At 39.9% G+C, this 23,659-nt stretch overlaps 2 protein-coding genes across 4 annotated transcripts; both read left to right on the forward strand.

The window, feature by feature from the left end:
* Nucleotides 1–12,963, forward strand: mtmr9 (myotubularin related protein 9). 2 transcript variants are annotated; one of them, XM_076873817.1, is made up of 11 exons: nucleotides 1–23; nucleotides 662–846; nucleotides 2,641–2,749; nucleotides 2,903–3,028; nucleotides 3,127–3,300; nucleotides 4,746–4,963; nucleotides 5,864–6,025; nucleotides 6,121–6,262; nucleotides 6,369–6,589; nucleotides 6,835–6,986; nucleotides 11,024–12,963. In XM_076873817.1, the coding sequence occupies exons 2-11, from the start codon at nucleotides 665–667 to the stop codon at nucleotides 11,185–11,187; spliced, it is 1,650 nt and encodes a 549-aa protein (XP_076729932.1). In that variant the 5' UTR covers nucleotides 1–23; nucleotides 662–664; the 3' UTR covers nucleotides 11,188–12,963. The 2 variants fall into 2 exon arrangements, with proteins under 2 accessions (XP_076729932.1, XP_004541966.1); XM_004541909.3 differs by lacking the exon at nucleotides 1–23 and adding an exon at nucleotides 154–270.
* Nucleotides 12,964–16,145: 3,182 nt separating this feature from the next.
* Nucleotides 16,146–22,100, forward strand: tdh (L-threonine dehydrogenase). Of its 2 annotated transcripts, none has more exons than XM_004541907.5 (9): nucleotides 16,146–16,285; nucleotides 17,836–18,030; nucleotides 18,385–18,427; nucleotides 18,548–18,618; nucleotides 19,414–19,563; nucleotides 19,670–19,842; nucleotides 20,060–20,150; nucleotides 20,553–20,822; nucleotides 20,939–22,100. In XM_004541907.5, the coding sequence occupies exons 2-9, from the start codon at nucleotides 17,844–17,846 to the stop codon at nucleotides 21,076–21,078; spliced, it is 1,125 nt and encodes a 374-aa protein (XP_004541964.1). In that variant the 5' UTR covers nucleotides 16,146–16,285; nucleotides 17,836–17,843; the 3' UTR covers nucleotides 21,079–22,100. The 2 variants fall into 2 exon arrangements, with proteins under 2 accessions (XP_004541964.1, XP_004541965.1); XM_004541908.6 differs by lacking the exon at nucleotides 16,146–16,285 and adding an exon at nucleotides 17,081–17,179.
* Nucleotides 22,101–23,659: the final 1,559 nt, after the last annotated feature.

A 23,659-nucleotide genomic window follows, 5' to 3' on the forward strand; every position in this document is an offset into this window, starting at 1 on the left:
TCTAACTCATTCACTATGTTGCTGTATGTATGTTTAAACATACTTATATATAATATATGGACATTATAAGTTCTTCGGGGGCTTTACAGATTTAAAGTATAACGCTAATGTTAAAAAACAGGAGAGCACAGAGTCACTTCCCGTTTTAGATGAAAATTGCGGAATTTGGGATGCAAAACTGAGCCGAGAAAAGTCGGTTGTTTCTAGTCGGCGTGTTTTTCTTAACGTACCAGCATCGACCTGCGACCAAATAAAAGAAAACAGTGTCAGGTAGTTGTACGATAAATCTTTTTAGTATTGATGAAAAACGCTCCTTGTTGTTTTTAATATTTATATTACACGTGATGTTTGTGCTTTGGCTTGAGTTTCGAAATGTCGGCCGTTTTTTATGGCAAATTGTCCTCCTTTCTGTCACGATTAGCCTGCTAGCTGACGTTAGCGGTTTAATTTCCGGAATAGAATAACTTTATCAAGATGACCGATTTTTGCAGTACTTTTTCATCTTTACTGTTAACCGACATGGACGTACACAATATATGTCTCATATATGTCGACAGAGGTTGCGCTGGCCTGTCTTTACAATAATAGTAGCATGACCTAACCAATAGCGTTGTATTTATGCTTTAAAATCACCGCGGCTGTTTTCGTTCTGTCTGGTCAGATTATGGAGTTTGCAGAGCTGATAAAGACACCCAGGGTGGACGGGGTTGTCCTACACAGGCCTTTCATGCCTACTGTGGAGGGGACTCTGTGTTTGACTGGTCATCACCTGATTCTCTCCTCCAGACAGGACAATACGGAGGAGCTGTGGCTGCTTCATTCAAACATTGACTCGATAGAGAAGAGGTGACAGCGTTGTGTTATTGTTTTTCTAAATGACTGTTATGTAATCTCTTTGTGAAAATGGTACATCACCTACCCTAAATAGATGCAGGTCAGTAGGGCATGCATTTGTTAAAATCCGTTTGAGTTCCGCCTGTTTTTTAGTGCATGCTGCAGATCCGATTATTATTTATTAATAGTGTCCATATGCATAACTTGCTTATAGTTAAACTGGTTAGAGAAACTAACATTAACTGGTTAAAGACACGGGGCTTGTAGTGGCAAAGAATTTGTTTTTCTTCACTGCCATTTCTGGTAATTGTACCGTTTTTAAACATTTTATGTTGGACACAAAATCAGGTTGGACACACAAGCCTCAGGAGGTTTGCCTAGTACTTAACTGTCAGTTTCTATTACAGTATTGGCCTAATAACCTGCAGACTACCTTAAGGTTTAATTTTAGGTTTTGGTATGGGCTTTCTAAATGGAGGATAACTTGGAACAGTGGTAAACCTTCCCAAGAGTGCCTAGCCGACCAACACTGACACATCCAGGAGGTCTGAATAGACACAAGATCAACCTTTAAAGAACTGAAGGCCTCAGTTAAAGCCAGTGTTCATGATTTAACAATAAGAAAGATGCTGTGCAAAAATGGCATCCATGGGAGAGTTCCAAGGTGAAAAATCACTGCTGACCAAAAAGAACGCAAAGGGCTTGTCTCACATTTTATAAAAGATATCTTGATGATCCCCAAGACTTTTGGAAAAATACTCAATGGACTAACGAGACAGAAGTTGAACCCCAAAGTCATACCAACAGTCAAACACGGTGGTGTTAGTGTGATGGTCTGAGCTGCATTGCTGCTCGGAATCTGGATGGCTTGCTGTAGGGATAGGATAAGTATAAGCCATAAGGCTTCAGCCTATTCCTTTTTCGGTTACTGTTTGAGTACTTTTATGTAAAATTATAATCTGTTGTTGTTGTTGACTGAAATAAAAATTTCAATTTCAATTTTCAAATTTATTTAATAAATTCCCCACTACCCAAAAATCCTGAAGGAAAATGTTCAATCATCAGTTCATGCCCTGAAACTCAAGCACACTTTGGTTATGCACCAGGACATTGGTCTGAAACACACAAGTGTTCTGAAAGACTCATTGCCAGTTATCACAAACACTTGATTGCAGTTCTTGCTGCCAAGGGTGGCAAAACGTTATTAGGTTTTTTTAGATGGTGCCAGGTAGGTTTGGATATCCATTTCCTTTAATAAATTACATCATTTTAAAATGGCATTTTGCATTTACTCAGGTTGTCTTTGTCTAATATTAAAAAATATTTGATCTGAAACATTAAAGTGTGACAAATATGCAGAAAAACCAAACAAAAAAACGAAGCAGGCAAATACATTTTCACAGCACTGTATTGTCTCTTTCATTGTAAAGCAAATGACTCATAAATCCTCCTGCCTTTCTGACTGAACTTCATGCAGATGCCTTCACATTAATCCATTAAGAATGGATTTATGCAGCTCATTGTACTTGGATACTGGCCAATCCACTCTTTCATCTGTAGCTGGGGCACGTTGCTGCTTAGAGCTTACGTACTGAGCACTGAGTACTGATACTGCCTTTAATAACAATCACTGAATCTACAGTCAAACTAAAAGTCGTTTCAACGATTCTTCCAGAAACCCAACATGACGATAACATAGAAATTACACACAGAAAGCCGAGCTGTAGGGCTCAGAGTAGTTCACTGATACTCTGTGTTTGTTCATGACATTCATCCTCTTTATTGTGCTCACCTTTTAAATTTTAGATTTGTGGGGTCTTTGGGGCACATCACTGTCAAATGCAAAGACTTGAGAGTGATTCAGCTTGAGATCACTGGTATGGAGGAGTGTCTCAACATTGCCAGCTCTATCGAGGTAAGAACAAAGGCTCCCCGTCGGAAAGAGAGTGATTATTTTTAGCTACGCTATATTTTTCTCTCAGGCTCTCTTTGTTTTTGTCATGTCAAGTTAAATTCTGCATGTGATTAATATTGTGAATAACAAGTCAATGTTTTCATTCCTCTCAAGGCTCTGTCCACTCTTGATTTAGTCTCCCTGATGTACCCTTTCTTCTACCGGCCAATGTTTGAAGTCATAGAGGATGGATGGAATTCATTTCTTCCCCAGAATGCCTTTAAAGATTTGGAGTCCATGGTACGTTTAGGTGACATTACAGAGTAATTCAATTTGAATCAGGGTTATTGGACCTTTTTTTGTTTTGTTTTCTCCATCCCCTCTACCGCACTTTGCAGACAGATGAGTGGAGGCTGAGTGAGGTCAACAAAGACTTCAGCTTGTGTCCGTCATACCCCCCACTAGTGGCAGTACCCAAAGATTTTGATGATGAAACGCTGAAGAAAGTAGCTACTTTCCGTCACGGTGGCCGTTTTCCAGTACTTAGCTACTACCACAAGAAGAACGGCATGGTAAGCGCAAGGAAAAATAATTACTCTGCCTTTGACCGTCTCTTTTGCTTCTCATCGTTTGTGTTTTTGAACATTATAGCTAGGGATGGACTGATCCAATATACAATACCGGTATTGGTCCGATCCTGACCTAAATTACTGGATCGGATATCAGGGAGAAATAAAAAATGTAACCCGATCCATTAAATATAACAAAAGCACCTCACGAAACTTGCAAAATGGCTTAACCCAGGTAGTGACTTTAGCACGTGGGAGCAGTATGCGTCACGTGATAGTGCGGCTGTTGCGTGGGAGACCTGTCGGTGGTCTGGAGTTGTTTGTCACTGAAAGCATCTGGAGCCTCGCTACGTGCTGCCAAACCGGTATTTCACCTCTGAGCAAGCTGTCCCAGAGAAGTAAAGCAATTGTGTAAGTTCATCTCTGAATGTTTGTAAAGCATTTTTATGTTAAGCTTAACAACCGATATATGGAGCTTTACTTTGGGAAAAAAAAACCTGTGTTGCAGGCAAAACAGTTCCATGGTTCCCAAAAAACTATGAAAAAACATTTTTTTTCATACTTATGTTTTGTATAGAAATTACACAAAAATCAATCTCAGGTTAAATGTGATTGAAACAGCTTACACTGACATCCATCTTGATAAAACATGAGTGTCATGAAGGCGTGTTTGCATTCATTTGCACTGCTTTCCACTCTGGATGTCTATTTATGCTAAGCTTTAAGTATAAAAGGGTCCATTCTACAACCCGTTTTTTTTGTTGTTGTTGAATATAAACATTATTTTGTGCTGATATTGCACTTCCTTTTTTCAGAACCAAAGAGTTTTTGAAATTTGCATAAAACTGCATTTTAAATTACTTTAAATACTTAGATTTACAGATCTGCTGAAGGTTTAAATAAAAAGATAAGTATTGCTGAAATGCAAAATATTTTGGAAGCGGGAAATTTTTTGCAAGTGTAATAGAATAGCTTTAGTGTTTTGTCTTTTTAAATTTGAGTATGAACTGTTGGGAATAAATAATTTTTCACTGCCTCAATAATGCTATGCTTTTTTATTATTAAGTGTTATAAAGTTATATAGTGTAGTATTAAGTGGACACAGCCCTGAAAATAAAAGCATTAGACCATGTGTCCTTGGGGAGTAGAAAGCTGCAGACTCTCGCTCATGCTGGGAAAATGCAGATAAGAGGGGACCATCTCTAGTGGAAAGTTACTGAGACACTGTTGTTTAGACTAGAATGAAGGAGCTTCTGTAATAAAACTGCTAGACATATACAAAATGCAGCAAGATATTTAAAAAAAACAAACAGTTTTTATTGATCATAAAATAGAGTATATTGGATTCATATCAGTATCGACAGATATCCAAATTCATGATATCGTATCGGACATAAAAAAGTAGCCATCTCTAATTATAGGGGCTGACAAATCACTTCCACTTCCAGGTGATGATGCGAGCAGGACAGCCACTGACGGGCACCAATGGGCGACGGTGTAAGGAGGACGAGAAGCTGATCAACGCCACTCTGCGGCCAGGAAAGCGTGGTTACATCATTGATACACGTGCTATCAATGTTGCTCAGCAGGCCAAAGCCCGAGGTGGAGGGTTTGAGTTGGAGGCCAACTACCCACAATGGAGGAGGATCCACAAGGCCATTGAAAGGTGATTGGACACTTAGATATTAAGAAGACAGTAACACTTTATAATACGACCTGTTTAGAGTCTGTTGCATTGCAATTCCCTCGTGATTAAATGGAATTTCAATCTATTTTATTAGAAATTAAAATGTCATTATAATTGCCTATAAATGCTTAAAGGTGGGTTCGCTAGAATACGGGGTAACAACTCACCTTTATACAGGAAACAAAGGAATAATTATACTGTAAGTACATTTAAGTAGTGCCTGAATTCTGGCAGTTTTGCAAGAAAGCAGCTTGGGTTGGATTATGGAGTTGCTTAACCTTGCCTAACTAACTGCCTAACAGGAACAGAGACACTCTTTTTACTGTACACTCCTTTTGAAAGTTTTGCTTGAAAAGTGAGTGTGAAAGAAAAAAATACTTGGCTTCATCATTCATCATTATACAGTTAGATAGACAAGCAGATTTTGAAGGTATTTGTTTTTTCTTGTAAGCTGATAAGGGAGATCACGTCTTAAGGACATTTGAATAATAGAACGTCCATCATGCACATCAACATAAAGAATATTAAAAAAAACAAAGATGTAAAAAGCATGATTAATCCACTCCATAATATGGCACTGAAAAGTGCAACTTGTGTTTTTCTGCAAAATTACCAAGAAATTGCACAGCTTAAATTTACTTGTGTTTAAATTCCCTGTAAAAAGATGACTCGTTACCCCTACTTTTAATTATTTTCAGGTAAATATAATGACAATGTATTTTCAAATAAAATACATTAACTTTTAATTTAATGAAAAGGGAATCACACCCTTAGTTGTGGGCTGTATTGTAAAGTATTACTGAGAAGACTAGATAAAGTGGAAACTGATTGAAATGCATCTCATACTTTAAATGATCTAAATAAATCTGTTTTTTGCAGGTATAATGTCCTTCAGGAGAGCCTGATTAAGTTGGTGGAGGCATGTAACGACCAGTCCCACAGCATGGACCGCTGGTTAAGCAAGTTGGAGGCTTCCAACTGGCAAACTAATGTCAAAGAGATCCTCACCACGGCCTGCTTGGCTGCCCAGTGTATTGACAGGTCTGTTTTTCATTTGGTTGTCCTCATGTCCCAGTAAACATAAACTCGAAAAGCAGCGAGCAGTGACAGACTGTGGGCTTGTGTGTTTATCTCAGGGAGGGAGCGTCAGTGCTTGTTCACGGTACAGAAGGGACAGACTCCACCCTGCAGGTCACCTCCTTGGCTCAGATCATCCTGGATCCCGGGTGCAGGACCGTTAAAGGCTTTCAAAGCCTGGTAGAGCGGGAGTGGCTCCAGGTGAGCTTAGATGCACTGTTTAGAGCCAAATGTTGTCTTTTCTTTCACCTTCTCCTCCACAGTGTGAGTGTTTCCACTCATTTCACCTCTTTGACTGCTTACACAGGCTGGTCACCCTTTCCAGCAGCGCTGTGCCCAGTCTGCCTTCTCCAACAGCAAACCTCGCCATGAGGCCCCTGTCTTTCTTCTCTTCCTGGACTGTGTGTGGCAGATCCTTCGCCAATTTCCCTGCTCCTTTGAATTCAACGAGAGTTTCTTGGTACTGCTTTTCGAACACGCCTACGCATCTCAGTTTGGGACATTCTTGGGCAACAGTGCAGCTGAGAGGTAAGATAGGAGTTGGCTGATGTAAGACCTTCAGTTTATGTCAGGGCTATGCTTTCAGCTGTGTGATGTGGGTGTCACCCTACGTAGTTTAAGAATACATCATTTGTTATTATTTGTTGTGTTGCTGATAGTTAGGTCATGCAAAAATCACGATGCTCTCCCTGCAGCTGTGAACCACCTCTGATAAAACAGCCGTGAACCAGTTTTCCTGTTGGTCAGTCTGACACATTTCTGTCTTTTCACAGAGCCAGACTGTGCTTGCCTGAAAAGACTGTGTCCCTTTGGTCATGGGTGAATCGGCCGCAGGAGCTGGAGCGTCTGACCAACCCACTTTACGAGCCCAACAGTCTTGTGATCTGGCCATCTGTGGCCCCTCAGAGTCTGCTGCTGTGGGAAGGTAAGAAACAAATATATTCGTAGGTATCTCTTAAGAAGAGGGAGAGGAGGTAGAAGGGAGGTCTGGGTGTCTGTACAAAAGACATCTGCCTCTGTGATCCATAATAGATGGATAGATAGAAAAATCAGCAAATTTCATTTTCAGACCTTGTTTCCTTTTTTATAAAAGAAAGTTTCCTAAAGTGAAAAAAAAGGAAACGTGCTGGATAATTTTAAGTTTTAAAATAATAAAGTACACATAAAGTTTTGTTTGCAGGTTTTAAGGGAACATTTATAGCTGGGAGTATTTTTTTTTTAATTTAATCTTTATTTAAGTTTCAGCTGTATTTATGTATTTTTTATACATACATTAAATCCAACTGTTACACTGAGTGTCTCATTTACAACACGAAAGCAATTAAATGGCAAATGTTAATATTCTTCATTGAAAGCAGTCCAGTGAGACCACATGCTGTACATATTTTGCAGTTTTGACTCATGCTTTAAGTTTATTCTCAGTCTGAAGATGGAGTATGTTAATATCTAAAAACCCATCATGAGGATCAGGTGATAAAACTGCTGTTGTAGCCGCAGGTACACGATTAGAAATTGGGCGTACTCACAATTACAAATACACATTTGCTCACTCATACGTTCTGAAATCTCACCAGTAGGGGGCAGCATTGATTTGAGCATTTGAACCCTGAATGACCCTGACAGCCACTGGGACCCGAGGACCAGCTATTTGTGCTTTCCAAGGTTACAAGCATGAAGACAAGTATACATACATTATACAGGATTTTTAAAAAATATTATCAGCAAATAATTTTAGATAAATAAACAAAATGTTGCACGTCAATTTATTCCTTTTACAGTCACCTTTGATCTTTAGTAAAGATAAGCATTCAGTCCCATGATTATCCAATAGTGAACAAACTGTTGGTTGCAGCTTTGTCATGTTGTGTACAGCTACATGACAGGTGAGGTATGTGATCAGTGCTGTCTGACCTGCCACCTGAAACTCAGCTAGATGACTCAGCTGAATTTCATGTAACTTGGTGGAGAGGTGGTACTTGTGCAGAAGTTTCCGGTATAGCTAGCATTATGAATCATTTTACAAGAAGAGGTAGAACACACTTTGGCATTTGGGAAATTGTTCAAAATGCTCCTGAGGTGTGTCCGTGACATGTTCAGCCTGCCTGTGTGTCTTTTTACAAACAGTTTCCTCACTGAGAGGCAGTGTGATGATATTATGGTAAAGCATGAGTAGCAAAATGGTGCTAAATAAAGAAGCACTGATACAGGCATACAACCACAAAATCTGTTGTGGGTAATTTAAAGTGCTGTTTTTTCACAAGTGCCTTTTGGCATTAAACACAAACATCATGTATCAGTGGAAGTTATATCAGAATATCAGTGTATATAAATGTGATCCTAAATCTTTTTAAATCAAAATTATTTGATCATTTTACATGATCGTTTTTATTTAAATTGCCAGATAAAACCAGCTTTACCAATGTTAGCATTATATCATCATTGTTTTTGGTTTAAAATTATTACTTTTTTCACATTTTTCACACTTTTTAAACCACTGACAATTCAATTCAATTCAATTTTATTGAAATGACAGTGTACTAATTTGATTTTAACAAATTCAGAATGAATATGTAAGTCTGAATTTGTCTAAATTGTGAATTTGAGTGACTGCAGTGAAACTCTTAATTGATGAGGGTTTTTTTTCCCCCACAACTTTAATAATGGTGGTTATTCTTATTCTTAACTATGGTTGTCTTAATGTCAGTGGGTTCAGCATAGTGCAACAAGTACAACAAAGCCCTGGGGAGATCTGTGTTAGACCATTCATAAAGAAAAGTTGGGGGAGGGGGAATCCAGACCAACTAGAGGTCATTAGGTTCATGCATTTCGTGCATGGGGCCTCTCTTACTGCCTAAAGCCGTTCACGCTATATGAAGTGGAATGCATAAGAACTGAGTGGAGCACGTGATATGCAGCTCTTTCATAGAAAGTGACGCACACTCCTCAGCCCACCTTAAAAGACCCAATGGAAGTCCTGAACTCTAGCTGCTGATGTGGACACTAAAAGAAACTGATGGCGTGTGTAAAATCTTTACATCCCAAAAGTTCTGTGTAATTCTTAGCGAAATAATATTGAATAAAAATAATGGTTTAATTGAAAAAACAAAAAATGCACTAAAATAATGTTGTTGTTTTTAATTGGACTGCAGTTTGATCACTTTAAAGGTGTTGAGTAAAAATGTGGAGGTTTTAGTCATTTTATTTGTGTCGCACATTTAAGAACAGCCGACTTTAAACTGTTGAAATTAAATTTTAAAAAAATAGCTAAAAGACATGTAAGAGTTAAAACACTGATAAACATGACTTTTAAACATTTTAAAATCCAGTTAGAAAAAGACTTTACAAATACAAAGGAAAGAAATGGAAAGCAGTCAACACTATTCACAAAAGACACAAATGTTATAAATTCAATATAATTCCAAAAAGTTAATGAGCAAAAGGATTTCAGGATTATTTCTGAATTACACGGCTATAACTGTGTAATAAAATCCAGGACTGGTGAAATGTCAATTATCCATCTTGGGCTTTTCTGTGTGGAGTTTGCATGTTCTTGGTTCTTGGTTGGGCGATAAAGCCTCAAAACTATGTAATGGTATTTCAAGGAAATTTATGATAATAATTTCTGATAATATAGAGGGAAAAAAATTGTGCATAGGGTTTTTCACGGTGATTGCAACTTGTGGGTAGAAGGATTTATTTATCAGCACAAACTAAACGAAGGGCTTTTCCGTCCTTCTTTTCTGACAGTCACTGATGACACAGCTAAGTGTCTTAAAACATCATCAGTAAAGCTTATTTAAAAGAAGAGTAAAAAATGACAGGGTTTTTTTTGTTTTTTTTCCCCAAAACATGAAATTTACAATATGATGCCAACAACCTAAGATGCAAAGAAATACTGGAAATATTGCTCACAGTGAGCAATATAGAGACAAAGTAAAAGCAGTAAGGCTGAGATGGGTTGGACATGTGCAGAGAAGGGATAGTGGGTATATTGGACAAAGGATGTTGATAATAGAGTTACCATGCAGGAAGGAAAGAGGAAGACCACGAAGAAGATTCATAGATGCAGTGAAGGAGGATCCACTGTGGTGAGCCCCTAAAGGGATCAGGCAAAAGACAAGATTTTTATTTTTCATTAAAGGTGAGGAAATTGGGTAAAAGCAAGGCTTTAATGTCAGCTAAACAACAAGAAATTCACTGAGGGATCAGAGGCAAGTGTGTCTAAATAGCAGTAAATAAAATATATCAATGGGCATTTGGAGTACAGGTCCAAGTTGGCTGCAGTTAATTAATTGTTCCAAATATTGCGTAAACATAGGGATGCATATGCACATCCTTCCGCAGCCACCATACATTTCACAAGTATTTTGTTATCAATGACCCAAACTTAAAAAGAACTAAAATAACTGAGATCTTATTGAGTAGTGCTATCTACAGACGTGTTACTGGGTTCAGAAACCTCAGTTTGTTGACACACTGGCTTTCCTTATGACTGACAAGTAAAGCGATGGTTCATTCCAGTCATACAGCTCCTCTGTGTTTACACCTGTTTCTCTGCCAACAGCCTCCAACCACCATTAAGATCCAGTGGTTTGTTTTTTTTGCGCTCAGCACAAACTGTGTGAACTGTTTTTCGAGACTGCTTTAAGTTTTAGACATGTCAGAATCTTGTATTTGTACTCCAACTCAAAGCTCCACAAAGAACCACATCCAGCACGATAATACACTTTATCTGTTAGCTGTTTGTTTTCTTTATCACAATTATGTGTGTATGTGTATGTGTAAGTATGTGTTCTCATAAGAAAGGTGCATGCTTTCCCGTTAGTGTACAGTGACTGCACACGCAACGCTTACATAACCTCTATCAAGGTTGTGAGACTGCAGTGTTTAGAAGAAACCAGAACTGGAAGAAACCAGTTTGTGAATTGTTGTTTTCTGATTGGTCCTGCTCTTCTGTGACAGGAGTGTTCCTTCGTTGGAACCGCTCCTCCAAGTGTCTGGATGAGGCCTATGAGGAAATGGTTCATATAATAGAGTACAACAAGGAGCTTCAGACCAAAGTAAACAGCCTGCGCAGGCAGCTGGCCCAGCTTGAAACTGAAGATCCTCTGCTGCATACGCCATAAAGAGAGAGAGACCTCTAAAAGTAATTGAGATGGTACATTCAAAAATCACAGACATCCCAGCTTTAGCTTCCCCTTTTTAAAACATAATGTAAGAAAACAACATTATTGTCAAGTTATTGTGAACGCGACTAAATGAACTTCAGTTTTGATGCTTTAATGAAAAACATTTTTATCATGGTGACTCATTGCAAACTACACTCGAGTAAGAGGAAAAAATTCAGAAACAAAAGCGCCGTCCTTATTAGCCATTTCTCAGAGTGCAGATAAAAGCTAAACCTCCCTTATCACACTGTGGTCTAATATCAGTGTACAGCCAGACCTGCACATGCCTACTGCTCATTTCTATAGATTGTGCTGTGACTGGGCGGCTGATTTCACTGTTGCCAAACCTCTTCAAACACCCACACTCGTACTTGCTGGCTTCCATTTCTATATACGTGATGTGTAAAAATGACATTGTGGACCCTTTTGTGCTTCTCAGCACTGATCTTGTGTAGTAGAGGATTAAAGGGGCATTTTAAGGACAGCTGGAGAAAAAAAGTGTCTCAGTTGCTACAGGGTTCACATATTTCGTAAAAGTTCTGCTGAATGTGTACACCATTAGACCGCTGCAGAGTAACTATGGCAACATATAGGGTGCTGTAAGGGAGCATGTGCTTTTGCTGCACATTGAGATGACATACTAAGCGTAGGTAGGGTCAGGCCAGTGAGGAGGGAGGTTTGTATAATATGTAAAATATCAGATCAATGCTTGACATTCCAGTATCACAGCCAGAATTTGCACAAACGATTTGATGTAACCACGTATAACAATAATCTAACGACTAGATCGGTTGCTGAGCATCTCTGACTTCTTGAGTTTAACATTCAGAACTGATGCACTTTGTGTCAAAAGCATTTCTTTATCTGTATGTACGTATACGCAAATCAATTTTACTCCCACTTTGAAAACGATCTCTCATCAGTTGTTGCCATAATAGATGACAAATGTCCAAATATCAAACAGGACAATATGTATCCAACTAACCTACACACATGTTACACTCCAAAACTCGTGTCTCTTCTGGAAAATGTACTTAATTGTCAGCTTCTCACATCCAAGCTCATACTTATCTCACGAACATAGGAATTATCCTAAACTTCAGCGGTCAGTAAAGCTGTCTGTGTCACTATGGCAAGCTGAAACCCGCAGCGCTCTTTGCTTATAGACCTTAGTTCTTTCATCTTTCAGTGCACTCTTTGGTAGTACCATTAGAAAAACATCATCTAGCGTTGTAAATATAAATATATTTTTTTGTTATTATGGTCTGGGATTAAAAATTAAATGCACTGCAGCCATCTTTGGCCAGTTTTGTTTGATTGCCTGTAACAAAGTAAATGATCTATGATTTATCTCGATGTCTGCTCAATACTAATACTAATAATCACACTAAGCTTAACTTACTTCCACTACTTTGAAATGCTTTGACAAAGAGAAAGTTTACGTGTATATTTCATGTGTGCATGGATAGAACATTTCTTATAGTTGTGTGATGCCTAAGTGATTTTCGCTTTGTCAGAAAGTTGACAAAATTCAAAAATGTAATGTCACACAGTAGATAAATAATCGTGTCTGTTGTACTTTGTGCAATGCCTTACTGTAAAATCCAGATTCAAAATTATGTGTACATATTTGCCGCTGCTGATCAGAATGCTTGAAAAATCTAATATTGATTAAAATTTGTTGTTGTTTTTTTTTTAAAGTTTTCACGCCATTAAAATCTGTATTACAACAAAGGAAGCGTTTCAGTTCTTTAATCACCACACAGTCTGTGCATCATTCAGTTTTCCGTGATTCAGTGTCACCAGTCTCATTAAGCTAGTTTTTAGGGTTTTTTGTTTTTTGTTTTAAGAAAACAAAGTGAAAGCCACCTAGTTGGCTGTAAATTGAGCATTTAGCAATAAAATATACCTATCCTACCCATACCAAGGGCTACCCTAATGTTAGCCCTTGGTATTTGAAGACCTTTTTCAAAGCCTCGGCTTCATCTCCAACTCTGTATTTTCAAACTATATGAGATGACTTGGTGGTGGATCTCACTGCCATGGAAGGTGGAAGACACTGACTTGTCTGAGATGAGTCTGAAAGAAGATGCGACACAAACGGTATACTGAGAACGTTCACCTTCAAAGTAAAAGTTGGACCTTACTTGTGCAACCGACACATATCAAAAGGCTCAACTTTTACTTTGAAGGTCAACGTGCTCTGTTTACAGTTTGTGTTGCACTTCTCACATTTTCCGCTTTTGCAGACAAATCAGCGTCTTCCATGCAAATTCCTACTGACTGCAGCAAGCTGAAAGAACCAAAGCAATCACAGAGGGCTTTTCAGTGCAGCGTCTTATACTTATTTGTGAACAATTTCACGCTACTGACTACCAGCTACCACATGCAGAATACATGTTTTTCTGCAGTGAACGGGGGTTTCCAGGCTGGTCGGTCAGTAGGCCTGCGCGAGTGCAACGTCAGTAATTTCACAGCAACTGCCAGTAACCTCCAGTAACCAATCACAACCAGGTAATGAGTACACATTTAGTGTTGTATAATAAAAACAATAAAATCAGAAGGGAGGTGTTTATTGTTGAATTCAGAGATGAAGAGAATAGTACATTTGTTTTTAAACATACTCTTTTCTTTTTCTTTTTTTTTTTACAGTCTGACTTTCTTTTGCAGGAAAAAACATCGCCCCCTGCTGGCCATTAGAAATATTTCCACTATAAGGCATTTCCTCATTGACTGACACGTTGACTTGGAGGCTGTGTCCATCTTTTATATACAGTCAACAGGCCAACTGTTGACTGTGTCTCAACAGGACAACTTTTTAATGTAAACATGTCTGGGTCATTGTTCCATTATTTTCATGTGGACAAAAATCTGCTTTAAATATATCAGTATTATTTTTTTTTTCCCCCTTCCAAAGGTTCCAAATACCAGAAAGAAGTCCTAGAAAATATCCACGTTATGTACCCTGTCCTTGACAGTCTGTCCGAAGATTAGTAAACAGCACCCTAATAAAATGTGTTCGCATTGCTGTGACGACACAATCATCTGATGCGGCGACTGGGGCAAAAAATAGCCAAGGGTCAGCTGCTTCATAGGGAGAGATATCCATGTTGCAGTAAGTGTTTACAGTGCTGCTGGTCAGCCACAACTCTTCTGTCTGTATCATTAAGTCTTTGTGTCTATCAATACCCTAATTTCATGTTTATTACTCACAAGGGAACCCTTAAAATTCTCTTGAAGCAAGGAAGGATTTTGTGCATTATCAAGTAAGATTTTAGATAGAAACTATAGCTTGGTTTATAAGAGACTTTGATTCCCATTTTTAGTAGTGACACTGAGCTATGTAACCTCACAGCTATCAAGTGTCATGTTTGTCTCACATTTCCTGGAATTGCAGGTTACTTAGAAGATTATCCCAGTTTGCGGTTGAAAGGAAAAATATATTTACGATTTCTTTTTTCTTTCGAGAAAAAATTACATCTTGTTTTTCTTGCCAAAGATCAGGTCAACTTGTTTTTCAGGTAGCTGTTTCTTTCTCAGTCATGACAGGCATGGGGGTGTGCTCGCATGCTCCACTCATATTCCAGTGCAGGCCTTAAGCCCACCCTTTGCTTGCTCCATTCAGCAACGTCATCAGTCGTTCTGACTCGGCTCTATCTCCTGCAAACAAACCTGAAAGTCAAACAGAAAGTGTGTGCATTCATCATATCGTTCACTGATAAACATCTAGATTCAAATCAATGAGGCTGGAGAGCTTCTATTTTTTTTTTTTTTTTTAATTTTGCCAGGTCACAAAAACTCCAGTGAAGCCAAGGATTTGGTGTTAAATGGCTTTTAAAGTCCATCCTGTAATCGTCCAATTTCTTTGATTGCAGGGCTGCATCGGGCTCAACACCTTGTTTTGCTTTACGTAGACGTCTGCTACTTCTAAATTGTGCACCATTCATATCCATAAAGACATGAGCGCATTCGAACTGTTTGCTTTCAGTATAGCGAAATGTGTTTTACTACACTGGTACATATTCCCATGTAGCAGCTGTGGTTGATGTGATTGATCTTGCAGAGCTTTTTTGACTTTTGAATGTTTTGGCATAAATCTAATGTGACCTTTTTGTTCTTGTGACTGATGACTTGTTTGCACCTTGTGCTAAACAGTCTGTATTTTCTCTCTGTTTTTCTCAATAGAAACAACTAGGATAACTGCTGAGACAGAGTTTTTTCCCAACTCGGGGATTAATAAAGTATTTCTTATACTTATCTTCACTTATGAAGACGCTTACCTGCTGGAGAGTGCTCTCTTGGATGCACAACTCGGATGTTGTGATGATCTACCCCACTGTTGCCCTTTGTTGAAGTTCAGTCCCTTTTATGTTGCTGAGCTCACAGTTTTTTAGGCACTTTAACTTTCACCTCATTTGACTGCATGTTGCAGATTCACAGCCACAGCTTCCAAAAGGAAATTGAAAATCACATTTTAAACCCACTCCACTCCTCTTTTTACCCACTTAACTGATGAAGAATAGCACCTCACGGCCTTTCACGTCAACTGCCCCCTTTCTTTGGTCGCCTGAAAAGGCGAGGGCCTTATATCCTAAACTTTTCCTGCGATTTAGAGTGGACACTCTTGATCTGAAGCTGGACTTTGAGCCCACGTTCATCATGTGAATGCGACTGTCATGGTAAACGTGTATTTGCAACAGTATTTGCACGTTTGACACGATCACACCATCCCCTGCCAATGTGCAGCCTCGGGTATTTTTAAGTAATGCATAAACCGCGTGGCCTCAGATTACGTGGATGCACAAAGATTGACCGGGCGTCGGTGACGCCACGGGAGGGAGTGGTCTGCGAGGGAAGACCGCACCTCCGGGTCTCCGCCAATCCGAGAGAAAGCCGGCTTCCCCTTAAGCAGATGGTCGTTGATATATAGCTTGAAGGCGCAGCTGAGCTGATGCAACACTGAACGGAGATAACACGAACATCCCATTCTCAAAAAGACGCAAATCGCAGAGGAGCTTTCTTTCTGTGTGTGGCTGTGTTAACTGCAGATTATCTGGTGAGTGCACCGATCCCGATATTTGATTTCTTTTACATTTAAGAACCCGGCCGTTTTTTAATTAGTCCTCTTTTCTAGGGAAATTTAAAATTTAATTTTAGGGAAATTATGCGCAATTTATCAATTCGTGCTTCCACTCTTTTTTTTCTTTTTTTGAATCACGTGTGTTTAACCTTTCTATCCCGATCAAACCATCTCTCTCTCGCTCTCTTTTTTTTTTTTTTTTTTTTTTTTTTTTTTTAAACCAAAGCAAAGTCCTCTTCTGAAGTGCAGCCGGTTGCTAAGTCACAATGACGTGCTGAGCTCAGACAGAGAAAATATTTAGGATCTAAAATAGTGGTTGCTCTCATTCAGAATTTCGTCCACCAGCAGCAGTTTTGCCTTCGTGGAAAAGCAGCTGCACATTGGAGGGTATGGAGATCAGTTACGCTGACGTTAAGGAATTAAACGATCGGCATGTCCCATAGAAAGGAGTCTTGGCGAGCTGTGGCGCGCTGCCCATATTAAACAGGGGGCTTATATGATGAGTACCTTAAACGATGTTGGCTCAATATTGAACAGCACATGCTCTCAGAAGGGGATAGGCCACAAGCATGATGGAGCGGGAGAGCGTGCTTTTGTGCAAAAGTAATGTTTTCATGCTTAATCCATGATCTCTGTTATTAATAATTTTATGGTTCAATATATATTTGTAAGAAAATGAAGGCAAACAAAATGAAAGCACATTCCGACTCTGAGTCCATGCCACCCTGATCTTGGCACCGTTTTCCAAGGCTACTGTATGCCGCTGTACGCCCCCTCTCCTTGATTGGCTCTCGTTGAAGGCAGGGCAGTACATATATACTCCAAAGTAACTCCGTTCATTCTTTTACTAGGAAGCTCTTTGAACCCTCGGTAAGTCTTTTCTGAAGTGATGCGTTGCGTAAAAGTCTAGACGTCCCGTAATGAACGACAAATTTAGTTTTATTGCGCTATTTTTGCATGAAGTAGTAGCTCAGTATGCTTAATTTTCTGCAGTTCTGTACCTTTCTAAAGATGTGTGGTGTTCGTGTTTTATAATGTTTTTAGATAGATAGAGTTAGAGTCATGTTGCGTTAAAGTTTTGCTCAACTTTGACTGTTTTGGTGTTTTTATGCGCTTTGATTCTTCCATTGCACTCATTTTCTCTGCATCATGTCATTAGCATGTCATTTGTTGCAATCCACGTGTTTTCGCTTTTGGTATGTTTTCTCTCATCTCAGTGTTTTCAGATGCGTTTGATCAATCTGCCGTTTAAGGGAATTAAAATAAAAAGTTTCCGAGTGCCACTTTTGTCGTTTAAAACTTGTTTGTCCACCTCTCGGAGCTTGAGGCTTGGAAATGAGCCGAAAACCTCATGACAAACATGTTGCGAAGTGAGGCCACCAAATGATGCCAGAGTCTAATTAAATATAAATGCAAATTGGCTTTCATTAGATTTGTAGAGCTCTGCTAGACTTCTTTTTTTCATTGGAATTTACCAACCAAAGTGTCACCTAAAAGTAAACAGACACATTGTTCCCTTCCTCCAGGTACCAACATGCCTGTCGTGAGGATCTTCAGCAAGGTGGCCAAGCAGGCGTTACTCAGTACCCCAGGCTGTGGCTGCCAGCCCTTAACGGTGGCTGTACGCAACATCAGCTTCTCCCCTCGACAGGTGACCTCTGATGCCAGCTTCCATTCTGTGTCCTTCTCAGAAACAGACCACCCCAAGGTGCTCATCACAGGTACGTACGAAGCATCAGGTTTTGGTCTTTTGCAGCCATGCAGTTTAGTCTAATGCTTTAACAAAAAAAGGCCGTTTTAAAATGCACGAGGGTTAGAAAATATGCTGTTCTGGGACTTTGAGATCAGCGGGGTTTCTGACAAGTTTGGCAATGAGAGCTGAGAGGGATGCCATTAAAAAATAAAACGTGGGCGTCCAGTGCTGTGACCTTTTTTTCTTATGGCCACTCTCCTCCTGAGGTACTTCAGTCTCCATGGAAACTAAGCGCTGGTACTTATTAGCTGCTGCGCATCTGATTTGTGTATGGTGTCCTCAGATCACTCATAATATTTCCACCTCCCTCCAACCTCTGCAGGTGGCCTGGGACAGCTCGGTGTAGGCCTGGCCAAATTGTTGAGGTAAGGATTTTAATTTGTCCGAATATAATAAATGACAAGTTTTGTGTTGATTAGTAATTGTAACACTGCAGTTAAACAGTTTATTATAAGGCAAACTTTGTAACATTGGTTCCTTCGCAGGAAGAGGTACGGAAAGAACAACGTCATTCTATCTGACATCCGGAAACCTCAAAACAGCATTTTCCACAGTGGTGAGTATACTCACATATGCTATATAAAAATGTATACAGTTCAGATACACAAAAGATACTATATTAGCGGTGTTTAATGATTACGTTGCATAGCATATACAAGTACATACAAGACATTTTTTGCCCTTTTCTTTAACTTTTTCTCTCTCTATAAGCCCAGGTGTTACTGAAAAAGCCATGTCCAACTGTAATATTTGTAGAGTGTGCAGACAGTCTTTTTTTCAGTATGATGATCCTCTTTTGGGTGTATTGCTGACTAATGCCAGCCTTACAAAAAAAAGTCAGGGATTTGGCAATACAGGTTGTTACGCTTTTGAAATAAATCACAGCATATTGCGTCAGACTGAAATGGACACATTTGAATAGTAAAGTGTCTGCAAATAAAGCCTCTTGCTTTAATATTGATTTATCCTTTCCCTGTGTGTGTGTGTGTGTGTGTGTGTGTGTGTGTGTGTGTGTGTGTGTGTGTGTGTGTGTGTGTGTGTGTGTGTGTGTGTGTGTGTGTGTGTGTGTGTGTGTGTGTGTGTGTGTGTGTGTGTGTGTGTGTGTGTGTGTGTGTGTGTGGGGTGTTAATAAATTTCTCTAAATCAACATTTGAATTGAAACTTCTTAAGTTACTTTGCTAACATTTAGTAATGATCAGAAGTTGCTTATGAACATGGAGAACATACAAATTCCGAAGTGTCCTATTGGCAGCCTGTACTGAAGGCTAGGGAGCATCCTTGACAAACAAGCGCAGTCACAGTGAAGGTGAAACAAAACTCTTTACAATGCTTATCCATCTGTCGCCATCAGGCCCCTTCATCTACTCAGACATCCTGGACTACAAGAACCTGCGGGAAATTGTGGTGAACAACCGCATCACTTGGCTGGTTCACTACAGCGCCCTCCTCAGTGCTGTTGGAGAAGCTAACGTGGCCTTGGCACGCTCTGTTAACATCACCGGTAAGTGAATTTGTAACCAATCTGTCTCATGTGGGCATAACGATGTAGGATGATGCTCTTGTTTTTCATGGGGCACTTGCTGAGCGTTTAGCTGTCTGTTTTTCAGGGCTTCACAACATCCTGGACATTGCAGCAGAGCACGGCTTGCGTCTCTTTGTCCCCAGCACCATTGGTGCCTTTGGTCCCACATCCCCTCGCAACCCTACGCCAGATCTGTGTGTGCAGAGACCCCGCACTATCTACGGTGTTTCCAAAGTACATGCTGAGTTGATGGGAGAGGTGAGAGCTCAGAGTTTAATCTAAACTCTTAATGGGCAAACTTGATATCAAAACCATAGAATGTCCTGAAAACTGATGATCCTCAGTGCATGTGCCTGTTTTTGTTTTTGTTTTTTTTCTTTTGTTTTCATCTATCATCAATTGATGACTGTTAAATCTAAGTTCATCTGAGAAGCTGCTTGTTCTAAATAGCGGAGTTCTTTCTGTTCTTTAACAGTACTACCACCACCGTTATGGGCTGGACTTCCGCTGTCTACGCTATCCTGGAATCATCTCTGCTGATTCCATGCCCGGTGGTGGCACAACAGGTAGGGTGGATTCAGACTACAGATAAGGTTACACTTTTAATGGTTGCTTATTCCTGTGCTGCTATCAAGTGTCAACTTTGTTATGCAACTGATCTATTTCAGAGTGTTGTTGTGACTTGTTGCATTTTTTTTTTTTTTTCATGCCATCGCATAACTTGATCCGGTGTCTCCATATTTTCACTTGTTTGCTCAGCCACCACACCCAAATCCTCTTATCAGTTAGATTTTTAATTACAGTTTAGCTTTTCATAATCGCATGTTCCTCAAATATTTTACTTGGTATACTTTCTGTTTCTACTGCATTTGTTACTTTCTTTAAGTGCATAACAGAGTTTAGATTTTTCAGCATTTCTGTAACAAGGCTCTTTTTGTTTTTGTTTTTTTTCCCCCATCTCTGACCAGACTACGCCGTCCAGATTTTCCACGACGCAATCAAAACTGGCAAGTTTGAGTGCAACCTGAGACCTGACACAAGGCTGCCCATGATGTACATCGACGACTGCCTGCGTGCCACACTGGAGGTGATGGAAGCACCGGCTGAGACACTAAGCATGAGGACGTACAACATCAACGCCATGAGCTTCACCCCCGAGGAACTGGCCCAGGAACTCCAGAAGCAGATGCCTGAGCTGGAGGTCACATATGAGGTTGACCCTGTACGACAGGCAATTGGTAAGCAAGGCTTTGATTTCTTAAAGGAGAAACTTCTCATTAATCTTTGATATTTTTTTGATGGTGAAAATCCTATAAGATAAACTGACACATGCTTTAAATCTGTTCCTTTTCAGCTGACAGCTGGCCGATGAACTTTGATGACTCCAATGCACGGAATGACTGGGCCTGGAAACACGATTATGATCTCCCAGAACTCGTTCAGACGATGCTCAACTTCTTTGGCTCAGAAACACGCATGGCTCGTTTTAACTGAGGCAACGCGGCATCAATCGTAGTATTTTTTTTTTAAATGTTTTTTTTGTACATAATGTAAAACACTGACCAAAGAGAACAGAGAAACATGGCCTGTAAGTCATCATCATCCTCTCACTTCTCTGTGTAACATCAGCAGGGTCCTTCTTGCTTGCCACCGACCGGGCTTGTCTCAAATGTAATGGTCAATGAGGACTAGAAGATCCTCACCCCCATCCCTGGAATCTAGTCTCTCCACCTCTGCTTTGCTCTCTTTTATCCCTTTTCTATTTAGAGATTTGGGTGAGGGGCAGTCAATGAGTTGAATTGGTGTCAACATTATCAACCTGAAGCTGCGTTTAGATGAAACAAAGGGTAACTTGCATGCTGAAGAATTGTGCAAATTTTTGCAATATTTTCTGATGAATCTAGTTAACAAATGGGGAATGTTGCATTGTACAACTGAAAGCATTTCTATGTTTTTCTTTTGAAAACCCAAATGGTAAGGTTTTTTTTGGGGGGGGGTTTTCCTGCTAAATTTCCATAATCTGGGAATTTTAGGCCTAAAGCTTTTGGGCCAAACTCAAGCAAGAGGTATACTCGTACACAAAGTGTATCCTTTGTTGCACTTTAGACAGTTGGATCTTAAAACCTCTCACAAATAAAGGAGCCTAATCACCTACAGGGATGAATACCTGATACATTGTATCCATTTTTTTTTCAAGCAGTGTGGTGCAGGGATTCTTAAGAATTGTTTTTTCTTTGTATTCCATGACAAATTATTTATTCTGTTGGTGTTTTAATATGCGGGAGCACTTCTTAGCACTCTCTTTCTCTTTTATTTCCACATGTTGCTGTCCATGTTTGTTACTTCATTTTTAACATTAGGTCTTTGATTATTTTCACATGAAAGAGAAATGAGAGTTTAGAGGAGACTGTATTTGTGTAAAAGGAACTCTGATTGTCTTCTATGTGAATGTCTTAGCAGGTTTTGCCTGTTCATTCAAACAGCAAGCTTTGACAATAAAAAGAGAAATCTCATAACTGTGAGTCCTTTTCCAGTAACTTTCTACACCTTTTATTTAACCATCAGTTTGTTGACCAGGGGCCTGTTCTTCGTACCGCGCTAAGTGAGTTAGCTGGATGAGATTGTTGACGATTTCGCGTGATCCTGGATCGTTCGGTTCCCCGAAGCCCATCCGGGACTTGCTGTCATAGCAACAGAGCCGTAAGCGTAAACCTGCTGGGGAGCAGGTTTACTTTATGTAAACAGGATTAGATCGCGGCCACGCAGGTATGCCCGCGTCATTCATACGAAAGCAACAGCGATATTCCACCACTGTTTCACCATAAATAAATAACATCAATGTAACTAAAGACAATGCAGCACCTGATCCATTTATTGATTTCACACAGGTCATTTCCTAAAAAAGGGAAATGTACTATTAACATTCTATTACATGTATGTGATTATTACAGATTTAATTCATATTTCAGAGTAGCAATTGTAAATTACTTCGTGTAATCAAGATGAGAGACCACGGCTATAAAAGTGAAGGTGGATTTGGGAAGCCTGTCGCAGCCATGTCCTGTCCGTATACGCGAGCCACCCATTGCGGAAGGTGCAAGATTGATAAGGAGAGTCCTCAGAATTCAGCGTATATTGCGGGACAGACAGGATCCTTTAGCTCAGCGCGACAGTGTGCTCATAGAGAGATATCGATTTTCCCGTGAGGGTATTATTTACTTAACCAACTTGTTGACGAGGGGGTGCAGGACCACCACCTGTCTTTTGTTGCTCTGCCCTTTTCTTGGTTGCTGTTATGAACAAACAAACAGAGTATTCCAGGGTCTCTTTCCAAGAGACTAAAAGCAATAGAAGTGATAAATATTACCATTCTGTAGAATATTCTTATATTTCACTTTTACCTGTTCCCATGTTCTAGTGGGTCCTGTCGTGGCTCTAATGTGAAAGAGGATAAAATATAACATATTATAATATAATGTAATATAATATTGGATAATATAGTGTAATATAATAAATCTACCCTACTGCCTACTGGTGTTGGCCAGAGGGGCCGATGGCGCGATATGGCAGCCTGGCTTCTGTCAGTCTGCCCCAGGGCAGCTGTGGCTACAACCGTAGCTGCCTCCACCAGTGTATGAATGTGAGAGTGACTGAATAGTGGCATTGTAAAGCGCTTTGGGTGCCTTGAAAAGCGCTATATCAACCCACTCCATTATTATTGTTATTATTAAATTACTTACGAGTTTAATTTGTCAGCAACTTCCTGCCAGCCCTCGCTCCTTGCTTTTGCAGCCTTTGCAGTGTTCCCTTGCGTTCTGATTAAACTCTGAAACTCCTGAAATCCCTCACTCAAGAGTTCTTGCTCTGCTGCCGAAAAATACCGAGCCGAGCGCGCTCCGTCGACATTTTCGCCGACCAATCAGAGGGTTGCCGATCAATGTTTCTACTATCGATGCGCAGCCCCTTTTACGACACCCAGTGATCTCACATTACTGCGTCCAGCTGTACTAATCGTCAACAGCAGGTGTGTTCGGGGAACCGGATTAGCGCGCTCACGGTTAGCGCGATGGTTTGG

Source organism: Maylandia zebra, linkage group LG15 (genome assembly GCF_041146795.1).
Source record: "Maylandia zebra isolate NMK-2024a linkage group LG15, Mzebra_GT3a, whole genome shotgun sequence".
In the NCBI taxonomy this organism is placed as follows: Eukaryota; Metazoa; Chordata; class Actinopteri; order Cichliformes; family Cichlidae; genus Maylandia; species Maylandia zebra.

Coding starts and splice junctions, on each gene's coding strand:
- mtmr9 (XM_076873817.1), top strand. CDS start 665: ATGGAGTTTGCAGAGCTGATAAAGACACCCAGGGTGGACGGGGTTGTC. Junction 847..2,640: donor ATTGACTCGATAGAGAAGAG/GTGACAGCGTTG, acceptor TTTAAATTTTAG/ATTTGTGGGGTCTTTGGGGC. Junction 6,263..6,368: donor TAGAGCGGGAGTGGCTCCAG/GTGAGCTTAGAT, acceptor CTGCTTACACAG/GCTGGTCACCCTTTCCAGCA.
- tdh (XM_004541907.5), top strand. CDS start 17,844: ATGCCTGTCGTGAGGATCTTCAGCAAGGTGGCCAAGCAGGCGTTACTC. Junction 18,031..18,384: donor CCCCAAGGTGCTCATCACAG/GTACGTACGAAG, acceptor CAACCTCTGCAG/GTGGCCTGGGACAGCTCGGT. Junction 19,843..20,059: donor ATGCTGAGTTGATGGGAGAG/GTGAGAGCTCAG, acceptor GTTCTTTAACAG/TACTACCACCACCGTTATGG.